Source organism: Protopterus annectens, chromosome 4.part1, assembly GCF_019279795.1.
Source record: "Protopterus annectens isolate FY-2018-M chromosome 4.part1, PAN1.0, whole genome shotgun sequence".
NCBI classification, from domain to species: Eukaryota; Metazoa; Chordata; order Ceratodontiformes; family Protopteridae; genus Protopterus; species Protopterus annectens.
The window spans coordinates 699,969,068-699,981,678 of record NC_056734.1 but is presented as its reverse complement, the minus strand read 5'-3'; the positions used below and the strand labels follow the sequence as shown (position 1 = coordinate 699,981,678).

General features: G+C 40.8%; 1 protein-coding gene across 1 annotated transcript in view; it reads left to right on the top strand.

Annotated features, from left to right (window-relative positions):
- Positions 1–12,273, top strand: part of MLF1 (myeloid leukemia factor 1) — a 609,081-nt gene extending 596,808 nt beyond the window's left edge. Inside the window, exon 7 of the mRNA XM_044070478.1 lies at positions 11,783–12,273. Coding sequence (XP_043926413.1) covers positions 11,783–11,888 — 106 coding nt within the window. The 3' untranslated portion in view covers positions 11,889–12,273. The remainder of the gene's footprint in view (positions 1–11,782) is intronic.
- Positions 12,274–12,611: the final 338 nt, after the last annotated feature.

Sequence of the window (12,611 nt, the reverse complement as noted above, 5' to 3'; positions counted from 1 at the left end):
GAAAAGTTTATGCTGATAAATGGAAGAGATTTTTCTTTGGAGCACAACAAAGGATTTTGATGTCTCGGTACCTAATTTGAGTTGTACACTGCAGTACCTTACTGAATTACTGGACAAGGGTTTGTCGTTTTCCTCTGTGAAGGTTCATGCTGCAGCCATTTCTGCTCACTATGATTGTGACCCTCCTTTATTTTCTCACCCTTTGTTTAAGCAATTTCTTAGAGGGGCAAAAATACAAGACCCCGTAGAGCTCCTACTCCTTCCTGGGATCTCAATTTTGTGTTGGAGAAGCTTACTTTGCCTCCTTTTGAACCTGCAGCTACGTCTGAATTGAAGTTTTTGTCTTGGAAGACTGCCTTTTTGTTGGCCATTACTTCTGCCAGAAGGGTATCTGAATTGCAGGCTCTCATGGCAGTTAAACCCTTTCTAATATTCCATAAGGATAGTTTCTTTTAACCCTACTTTCATGCCAAAAGTGATTTCTAATGTGGCCTTGAACCAGTCTATCCATTTGCCTACCTTTTATGCTGATCCCCAAAATAAGGGGGAAAAAATCTTGCATTCTTTGGATATACACAGGCAGTTACGTTATTATTTGAGCAGAACTAAGGAGTTCAGACAGACTCAACAGTTATTTGTTACTTTTGCTTTGGGTTCACAAGGGAAAGCTGTTTCAAAGCAGACTGTTTCAAAGTGGATTGGTAATTGCATTGCTTTTTGTTATTCTCATCATGGGAAGAATGTTCCTGCTGGGATTAGACCTCATTCCACTAGGGCTCCACTTCTACTGCTTTTTGAGGGGTGTAGCTACTAAGGACATTTTGGAAGCAGCTACTTGGAGTTCAGTTCATACTTTTACTAAGCATTATCATCTCCCTCTTTTCTCCAAGTCCAGGGCTGGGTTTGCCACTGCAGTCTTACAAGGGCATGTTAGCAGCCCCTAATGCCTTTTAGTTTGCCAGCCTCCCTTTTCCTTTGCTTTGGGATTCTATGACTGCAGCAATGTGAGACGAAGAACATAGTACAGTTTTGTACCTACCATAAATGTAGATGTTCGAGGATCCACATTGCTGCAGTCCTATTTTCCCTCCCTCCTTCCCCGCTTTGGTTTGGGGTTGTGGTGGTTGTTGTTATTATTACTGGGGGATAATTGTTATTTCTCTCCTTTATGGCTCTGGCCTTTTCTTTTTAAGGCCTTCTGACATCTGGGGCAGGAAAGACTGAGAATATGGCGTCGGTCATGCGCTTAAGTACTACTACTGGCGGGCTGGCGTCAGCTGCCATGACCGACGCCAGCCTAACCCTTTGGTATTCGGGCCGACCGAGGACAGCGGACTACCCATATGACTGCAGCACTCGAACATCTACATTTATGGTAGGTACAAAACTGTACTTTTTGTACCTACCATAAATGTAGATGTTCGAGTGTACACCCTGCTGCAGTCCAGGTTACCCTCCCTCCATCCCCTCTGACCTACTGGCTAAATCTCTTCAATACCTTCCTGATGTATTTGCTTATAGCTGAAGGGATTTTATGTTTGTACAAGTTTACTCAATTTGGTACTAATTACTGACCACCTTTTTGGGGGCACCTGACATCTGGGGCAAGAAAAACTGAAGAAAATGGCGTCTGTTGCATTATATATACCCCTGGCGCACTGACCTCAGGGAAGAAGCGACAGCAACCGGCGCCAGACCAAGACTTTGGAATTCCAGCCGACTGCGGGACCGCCTGACGACAGGATAACCCAAGTGTGATGACCGCAGCAGGGTGTACACTCTAACATCTACATTTATGGTAGGTACAAAACTGTACTTTTCCTCTCCAGAGACTTTACTTCAGCATTTTCACTTTGCTGTTTGTCTTCTGCAAAGCCTAGGGTTTACAGTTGATTTCCAAAAATCATTCATAAATCCTTCTCAGGATGATGGGTTTCTTTGGTGCAGGCTCCAGACTATTCCAATGCTGGCATCTCCTCCTCCCAAGGCTTTAACACTGATTGCATTCTTTCAGTCCCTTCTTCTTCTTCTTGACTCCATTATGGCCAGAGAGTTTCTAAGGGCTCTGGGATACATGGCGTCCACCATTCCTATGCTTCCTCTGGCCAAACTTAATAGGAGAAATCTCCAGTGGTTCCTAAAGTCAGTCTTACTTCAACATTTTCATCCTTTGGATTTTCTGATTCTCTGTTTCCCATGCCTCGAACTGGAATTACTGTGGTGGATTCAGCAATTGTCCCTCAACCCAGGGCTGCCTTTTCAACTTTCAGTCCCCACTCAGGAACTCTTTTCAGATGCCTCAGACCCTGGTGTGTGTGTGTGTGGGTGGGTGGGGGCTCCTTCAGTTCTCTGTAAGAGCAGGGCCTTTGGTCTCTTTGTCAAAAGGACCACATCAATATCTTCTCCTGGCACTTCAGGCCTTTCATTCGCTCTTCCTACAAGAGCCCCTCAAAACCTTCACAGGCAGTACTGCAGTGATTTGGTACATCAGCAAGTGGGGGGGGGGGCAAGGTCTTATCTTTTGTGTAGTGTAGCTCTTCAGGTTTGGGATCTAGCTGCCTAGTATCAGGTGATTCTTCAGGCTGTTTATATTCCTTCAGACCAGAACATTGTGGCAGATTCTATGAGCAGGTCCATAACACAAACTCACGAGTGGATGCTTCACAGAGGTGTGTTTCTGGAAATTGTCCACTAGTGGGGTACTCCTCAGATCTTTTTGCCTCTCCTCTGAACAGACAGCTTCCTCTTTTTTGCACCTCCCCTTCCTCTCATACCACATGTCCTGTTCAAGATAGAACAGGATGTTCTCAAAATCTTGTTGGTGACTCCCTTTTGGCCCAGACAGCATTGATTCCCTCTTCTTCTGCACTTAGCCAAGGGCAGTCATCACAAGTTACCACACAGGATGGACCTACTCAAACAAGACATGGAGTGGCTCATCCATCCCCACTTGTCCACTCTTCAGCTGACACTATGGATGATAAGGTTTTGATCCCTTTTACACACCTTTTTTCTGAGAAGGTGGTTTAGATTCTGCAGGAGGATGCAAGACGCCAGAAAAATCTTATTTATCTAAATGGAAGAAATTTTCTGCCTGGTGTCTTGTAACCTGGATCCACTTTCTGTGGAAGTTCCTTTGATTCTCTCGTATTTGTGTGATTTGCTCAATGCTGGGTTGTCATACCATTCTGTTAAAGCCCACCTGTCGGCTATTTCTGCTTGTCTGACTTTGACTCTTCCTTTGGCCTCTAGATTTGAGGTCCGACAATTTCTTAAAGGTGTCCTTCATATTAGGCCTCCAGATTTGAGATCAATTTTGGGTCTGGGAGTCATCAGTGTTGAGGGTTCCCTTCCTCTTTTTCATCTTTTTGACTTTGCAGAGGGCTTTAAGTCATTCTTTGTAAATGCCCCTTATGATAGTTCAACCTTATTTGGACTTAAGGCTAATGTCACACTCACCAGGAGACAATAGGAAGGTAAGACTCTCTCTGTAGTGGGAGTCTGCATCTCAACTTTGCAGAGATCTTTCTCTAGGAATCAGAAATTAAGGAAGATGTGGTTTTGTAAATCAGAGTTCTTACAGTGACTCCCAAAGCGAGAGTCCTCCCCATAGTAGAGGGGGAGGCAGTTTGAATACATGATGCCCTAGAGGCAGACCACATAACCCAGGCTTTCATGTTCCTTTAAATGAGAAAGAACAGTTGCCAGACTGTTGCACCCCGGGGCTGCTATCTTTGCATCCTCAAGCCTGGCACAGAATAACTTCAGATTCCTTGGTGCTAAAGATAATATCCTGAGGCTATTCAATCCTCTTTTCTCTTCCACCTCAGTAAAAGAAGGTCCCTAGTGTTCCAACTAGTCAGTGAAACTTAGCGGCCATAGAAATTCCAAAGCTGCTAGAAAGAGAGTCATCTAGCCAGACACACACATCCACCAGTTAAAGTCTGGAGTCTATTCAAGATTCTTTTTAATACCAAAGAAAATGGAGGACTTCAGACCCATTTTGGATATCAGTCACCTAAACCAATTTGTGACACAGACAAAATTACCGATGGTTATAATTCAGTTCATTTTACTGTCCTGAGGAAGGATGATTGGATATGCTCCATAGATCTCCAGGACTCTTATTATTATGTCAAAATAACAAAGCACTCCAGGAGATTTCTCGGTTTCCTTTTGGGAGCCAATTACTACCAATTCTGTACACTGCCATTTGGTCTCACCACAGCCCACAGGGTGTTCACCATGGTCATGGCAATGGTAGCAGTGCATCTGCATTTGCTGAAGATCCAAGTCTTCACATACCTTGACAGTTAGCTCCTAACTGCTGCATCACCTGAACCAGTTGCTCCAATTGTTACTTTACTTAGAAATAACTGTAAATCTGCCAAACTGTCAACTGACTCCAATACAGAGCACAGACTTTATAGGTTGCCAGTATATACCAGCCTACAGATAAGAGTTCTGGGCTGGGGAAGACTGACTGTCATTTTGCCTCACAGCCTTACAAGTACTACGTAACACATCACCACCAGCAAGGTTAGTTCTGCATCTTTTAGGCCTCATGGTGTCCACAATTCTAATGGCCCCCTAGTCAGATACTACATGAGAGTGCTGCAATGGACGTTAGCAGTATAATGGCCTCAGTCCATCAACCCTTCACATTCTAATATTTGAATTACTCAGGTCTGCAAACAACACATTACTTGGTGCGTAATGCCTCTGACTGTAACTGAGGGTTGCCCTTTCCATTCAGAATCACTGATTGCAATAGTAACCACAGATGCCTCCATTTGGGGGGGCACTTCCAAGAGAGAATGGACCAAGTTACATGGTTGTCACTAGAGGTCAATCTTCACATCAGTCTTTTGGAGTTGAGGGAGTTCTTCCTATTGTTGCAGGCATTTCAGGACCTCTTCCCCGAGGGTGTGATTTTCATACAGACAGACAACACGGTGGTGGTGGTATGGTACATGAACAACAAGGGGAAGTGTGAGGTCCCTGCCTGTGGGCTGGTAATCAAGGAGCCTGACTCCTTACCACTAACACTGGAGAGGAACATTCACTTGGAACAAAAGTATCTGTATCAAGCACAGTTTTCCTTAAGATCACACAGGGGACACACTCAGTCCGGGGTCTGGGTTTCTCTGTCTCTTCAGGCCCCCAGTAAGACTCCCCACTAGCACGGCTGTAGAGTTGAGTTATCAGCTAAGTGTCCAGGCCAAGTCCTCCAACACCCTCTCAAACCAATGCTCTGTGTCCCTGCTCCAAGCACCTGATGCACACACTTTGAGATTTGATTTTCACACACACACACACACACACACACACACACACACACACACACCTGGGAAAGGCTGTCACAGATTTACTAGCTATGACCTTCTGCCCAGACTGTAAGATAGTTACTGCCACCAGACACTCCAAAGCCACTCTTACAAGGAGGTACCCAATTATACTGAGAGAAATTAAAACTAATACAAATGGTAATGTTGACCAAACAGCAAGGCTTTCAGAAGTGGCTACAGTGTCACCAAATAAATAGAAGTACTCTCAAAGATTAAAATATTCTCTAATAATAAAAGAACATGAAAATACTAAATATCTATTTACAATAAGCACCAGAGTTTCAGCCACAGTAAATATTAAAATAACACAGATGAAGAGATTCACACAGTTAACAGAAAAACAGTACTTAACTAATCTCACTTTATTTCCTGACTGATCTAAAGAATTACTGTTCCCTGATTACTTACTAAAGCAAGGCAAGATGAAGTAGGTGAGGGGTCCTTCTTTGTCAGGTTCCAAAAACAGACTGCTCTGAGACTTCTGTCTCATCTGTTATTGAAACATCATTTTAGTCTTAGATTACAGAATGACATCACATACATCAGGTCATCTGACTTCTAGTTCCCATACTAACCCCCATTTACTAGAAACTGAACCAGAATCTCATACATATGTGTCAATAATACACACACACAGAGCTTTGCCAAGATCTGTTGCAGCTTCTGGAAGTCATAAAGCAATTTCAGACTTCCACCCTTCCAGAGTAGCAATTAGCTCACCCCCAAGGACAATACAGAAAGCTTCCTAGTACAGACTGTTTGTCTCTGGCTGCATTGAGACCTGTGAAATACAATCTTTATGGCTTATACCAAGTAATTTAATTACAGACTATTTTCAAAGTTAACTGGACTGAGATTCTAGTAGCCTCTGTTACAATGTTCTCATTTTAATAGTTACCATGCAGTCTGACATACAGGTATACTTTTCCTGCGCAGCAGGACCCACTGTCGGAACATTTTTCTTAACACAAGCAACTTTACAAATACATTTTGAACACAAGCATCTGTACAAATCAGTTTGATATACAAATGACATATAATTCTTTACAAAACTCCAGCTAACTATGTTAGCATATGTTACACATCCACTGCCCTACTTCTCCTGACATAGCTGGCAATACCTCACATCATTACAGGGAGCATGTTCCTATCCTCTGTGTCGAGAGGCCAGGAGTGTTTGGCAATAAGCAGTGCCTTCACACTTTCTGATAGCAATGCATATCCTGGGATTGCCAGTGTACTAGTAGATATATTGAGCAAAATGGTCCTGATGCCTCACAACTGGTCTGTCAATCCTACAGTGATGTGCTTAATATTCAGTTGCTGGGGCCAGCCTTGCTGTAACATTTTTGCATCTTATCTAAACAAGTAAATGCAGCAGGTATTTTGCCCTGATCTCTCCACAGGGACAGTCACCAAGGGATGCTCTGGTCCACACATGGCCCCCAGGCCTCCTGTATGTTTTCTTTCCTTAACCCCTAATGAACAAATTCATACAGAAAGCAAGACAGAGCAAGGCCAAGGTGATCCTCATTGCCCCCTTTTGACCCAGACAGTTATGATTCCTCTACTTGTACACCCCCCTTGGGTTTTGGATCATTATCCAAACCTACTGACTTATTCATACAGACTGCCTTCTCAGGACCAGAAGTCCATGAAGTTAACCGCATGGTTCCTCCCATTTTAAGCATAGCTATTGATGCCAGGCTTAACCTGCTTCTGCTTCTCAGGAACAATCCACTAGAAAAATTAACAGAGTAAATGGAAAGGATTTTCTGTTTGGACGTTCTGTAAAGGCCTGGACCCTTTTTCAGCACCTGTTCCATCCATACTAAAGTTTTTTATCTGAACTCTATAATAAAGGTCCCAGCTTTGCCACCATTAAGATACAGTTGGCAGCAATTTCAGTTTTTCATGTTGGTTGTAAAGACATTCCAGTAGCTTCAATAGAACATCACCATTATGCTACAAACTCTGATGTCTCCATTTGAGCCAGCAGCCACAGCAGATATAAAATTTTGTACTTGGAAAACAAATTTCCTAGTGGCAGTGACATCAGCCAGATGTATTTCGGAGTTACAGGCTCTTTCATTTAAGCCTCCGTATCTAATATTTCACAAAGATAGAGTTTCCCTTAGAACTAATGTGCCCTTTATTCCTAAGGTGGCATCAGAAGTAAATCTAAATCAATCCATAAACTTACCTGGGTTTTCCCCAGATATTCAAAGAAAGGAGAATATTTGTTGCATACGTTAGATGTCCACAGGCAGCTCAGATTTTACATTCACAGACCAAAACAATTCAGAAAATATGATCAATTGTTCATCTCATTTTCTTAACCAAAGTTGGGGAAGGCAATGGCTAAGGTTACTTTATCCAGATGGCTGTTAGATTGTATCTCCTTTGCCTATAATAAGAATTTACTCATACCAGGTAAAACAAGAGCTCATTCAACTATGGCAGTTTCTACTTCTAAACTAACAACTCATTCAACTAGGGCAGCTTTTAACAGAGGACTATCCATTGATATAATTTGTGCTGTGGCTACAGTACACACCTTTGCGTGTCACTATAAGCTGGACGGTAAATCCAAATCACATTCCTCCTTTGGTTCTACCATGTTCAGGAATCTCTTTCCTTGATACCACCCCAGTCTGACAGCTTGGGATTTTCTATCCCACATGTTTGAAATGGATGAAATAGACAACATTGGATAAGAAAGTTATGTACATACCATAATGTTAGATCCATGTTATCTGATTTTTGAAGCCGCGGTGGTACAGTGTTAGCATTGTTGCCTCACAGCAAGAGGTTCTCCTGTTCGATTCTCGGCTGGAGTGCCTTCTGTGTGGAGTCTGCATGTCCACCCCACGGTCGAGTGGCTTCCAAAAGACATGCGTGAATGGGCGTGCCTTCGCTGAAGGTTGGGCGTTGGGCTGGCAACTCGGCACCATAAAAAACTACTGCCAATCATTAGCGGACTGGCATTCCGCTGTGGCGACCCCTAACCTGGAAAAGCCAAAAAGACAAACAAACATCTGATTTTTGTGTGGTTTAAATTATCTCCTTACTGCCACCTTCCTATGGTTTCAAGATGATTGAGTGCACTTTTTATTAACTTTTTTACTCTTTTTGTTTACTTTTTATTCCCTGTTTTTACACAGTCATGTAATACTCTACCCACTTTTCCTCAACAAGTTGGGACTATCTTACTTAGGGGTTCTGTGTACTGGATGTTTCATTATGTAGGATGGTTCTGATATCAGACAAAAGGGGGAGGGACAAACTCAATATGAGCAACTAAGGTAGAGTCCAGGGAATTATGGCTAAGGAAGGAGTTATAGCCCTGGATCTAAAGAAGCTTTAAAGTCAGTACTGGGGTCATATCCAACAACCCGTATGTTTGAACTGGATGAAAAACAGACAACATGTATCTAACATTATGTTAAATACATAACTTTCATATAATTAGTAGGGCATATAAAATATTGAACAGTAACTACTGGAATCTGTCAGAGGAGATCAGAAAAGATTGGGAAGAGAGAGAGAGTTGATAAGCAATTCACAAAAAAACAATGAGACAATTCACAAAAAAAACCCAATGATATGTCATATGTATGTCTTCCAAATAAGCAACAAAATCTGGAAGATTTAGGATTTTTGCCCAGAAATATTTGCATAGTTTTATACCCCAAACAGGCTACAAGGCATTTTTCCTCACTAAGGTGGCAAATGTGGGAGGTGTAATGGGGAAGAAAGAGGTATCTGGGAGCCTATGTTCTCTAACTGTAATGAGTTGTCAGACTTTAAAAATTCCCTGCTGAGTACTATGTCAGGAATACTGGGCAAGCAAATGAGTCTAATCAGGTAAACAATTGTTTTTTTTTTTGAGTTGGAATACAGGATCTGAATTGCCTAGACATAGTAAAACTTTAATTCTGGTGGCTGCCAAAAAAAGCAGTTACTAGATTGAAGTAGTGAATATTGTAACAGAGATAAAAGAACAGGAAGGGGGATCTTTAGAAAAGGGCAGAAGTAAATTACATAGAAAAAAATGGAAATGTTGGCAACAATACCTACAGAAAAATGTTTTGGGAGGAGGAATGAGATTTAAGAGAAAGCAGGAGCTGAACAGTTTATGTAATGTTTTGATTATATGGTGTAGAACAATATTTGTGATGTATTAATGTTTGTAAGTGTGAACTTGTTAATATGGTGTGATTACTTTTATGTAAGTGCAATAAAGATGCTTAAAAAAATAAAAACTTCACTCCTGTCCCTGGCAATATTTTCAGATCATATACCTTCACCTACATACCCCCTTAAAGTCTACTGAAGTCTACTGAGAGCAAGATCGTGAGTCACTGTAAAAGCCAACGACACTGACTATGGGGATAGATAGCAAACTAGTCTGCCATCTGGTCAGCCAGAAATATGATTTGTCTGATCCCTTACAGAAGCTGTTTAGTATCAGCCTTAAAACAAGTTTTGTGCCTGATAAACAGAGGACAGCAACAGTATTTCCTCACACAAAGGTGAGGCTTCAATGGACCCAGGTAGTTATAGACCCCTAAGCCTGACCAGCCTCATTCGTAAAGCTATAGAAGGGATCATTATGGAGTTAATAATTAAGTATATAGGTAATCTATAGGCTGTCTACTCAACCCAGTTTAGATTAGTTAAAGGCAACTCCTGTCTTATTAACCCAGATAACTTTTCAAAAAAACTTACTGAAGTAGTTGATGAGAGCAGAACAGTGTGCACCACTTATCTAGACCTCACAAAGGCATTTAACACCATCCCATACTCTGGTATCACAGATAAACTTTCCCAGCTAAATGTCAGTCTTATGTAACTCACTGGATAGCAAATTGGCTCACAACTAGAACCCAGGAAGTTAGGACGGGTGGCACTTCTTCCTTCAAATAAAATCACTAATTGTTGTACCCCAGGGTTCAGTCCTTGGGCTACTTCTCTTCGCATTTACTTCTCAGAGGTCAAAGGTAATGTTAAGGGTTTGTGGCTGAACAAGTTTGCAAATGGTTGCAAACTTGGTGCCATCATAAATTCCCCAGAGGGCACCAAGATCCTCCAAGATGGTCTGTCCCAAACAAATATTTGGCAACAAAACCATGGACTAAGACTAAATGCCATGAAATGTACAACAGTACCCTTCAGTAAGCATGGATTCTCTTGCAACTATCACATTGTCAACACACCCCTTAAAATAAATCCTGTGATTAAGGATTTGGGAACCTATGTCAAAAAAAGAGCTGTCCTTTGATCACCACATATCCACTCTTGCAATAAATTCCTTTTTCATCACACAGCTTGTTTATAAGTTATTGCATCTAGATCTAGGGATGTTATCATTCCACTGTAGTCAGCGCTTATTAAACCAGTCATCGAGTATAATACCCCTTTCAGTATACACCTGTCCAAACACTTGTGACAAATGGAAAGACCACAATGCTTTTTCACCAAAGGAAAAAAAAGGCCCATGTTGTTAAAACTTTGCAGATTCTGAAAACCTCATCTCTCTTCGTGTTTGGATGACACACCCCTAGTTTAGCAACCTTCTCCCTCATGGATAGAGGAAACATGTAAATGCCCCAGCATATCCTTACTCTGCGCATCTGTGGGTTATTCATATACAAAATATAAGGGCTACAAACTACCGTGGGAATGTAAGGCAAGGTTTGTTAAGATCCTTATAGATAAATAATCTAGTTAAGTACCTATGAACCTATAAGAAAAGTCAGTGGCTACATAGTGGTGCACAGGTGACAGCTTACTACATTGTATGATAGATATAATCATCAGCTTAGTTAACTTTCTCTGTTGCTTCCTAAAGCAAATGTTAGGCAGAAATATGAAATCCATTTTGCTAGACTATTTATTAGTATGGAATGAGGTGGAACAGTTTTAGCAACCCTGTATCATGTTCTGTTACTAATACAGAGACATTTGATAGAACTACTTGCAGTAGACTAATCATGATAATACATAATCCCGGACATCTCTGGATACTGAGTGTTAGTAAACAGTACTTTAAAATTGCCTTAAAATATACAGCTGTGGCCGTGTTTGATAAAGCAATAACAAGCTTTCCATATCAAGTATTGTGCCATTTTCTTGCAAGGTAGGTAAAGTTTCTGTATTTAGTACCGTACTGGAGTATCTAAATTAAAAACAAAAATAAAAGGGTTTCTCTTTCTTGACTGGAAAGTCGCATTTTTATCAGGTTAACTGGATTAAGTCAGATATTTTTTTTTTTCATTTAATAGTTAATGTTGGGAGGTCTACATTGTATAAACTGGTATTCAGTCTGACATGAACTGTTGCTTTACTTTCTGTCTGCATAGAAAAGTAACAGAAACTATTCTACATCTGAAAGTTGGCTATATAGTAATACTGCTATTTCTCATACACAGAGAGAGACACCGCCCAAAAGCTCCAGTTGACAGTAGAAGACCACCAGAATTGTGTCGGGAAAATTTTGACGTGAAAGGAGTTCCCATGAAAGCAAACAAAAAATAATTCAGTGCTAAATTTTGTCTTTAAGACCAATCCCTTTTCTGTTGTGTTTGACTTACCTTTCTGTTATTCTGGTCTTTGTTAAAACTTTTTTTTTTCTATTGAAACTTTTGATTTTTTATTTTATAAATGCACACAAATTTTTTATGAAAGCAAAATACATCTAATCTGCAGTTCACAGACGAGCATGGGTAAACATGTCAAAATGAAAAAATATATAATTTTCCCTTTGTAATGTTCTGTCAACATTTGTTCGAATTACTGTTGAGCCAGTGCATCGACTGTCCTTTTCCTCAGCAGCTTTCTTACTTGGTTATGAAAATCCAGAATTTCTCACTTTGTACAGCCAGTGTTTTAACAGAAGTAAAATTTATATTTGCTAAGACAACTTTCTAATCTTTTTGACTCATGAGGGGAGCAGGCATGTCAGCTTTATTTGATTTTACTGCAAGTCTAAACTTTTTATATATTTGTGTTTGTGGTCTTATAAAAGCTTTGTACTAAATTCCTTTCCAGGCAGAAGCTTATACATTGGTTTCACAGTGATTTAGTTCAACAGAAGCACTTTTGTATTTGTGATTGAACCTGGAGACACTTGAGGAATGTGAGTAGCATCATAATTGGTAAATGTTAGTCAAAATAATGTTAATTTCTGGTCACTGCATTTGATTGCATATGGTATTAGGAAGACTGTAACAGGTAACAATGTGTGATAGTACATTTCAC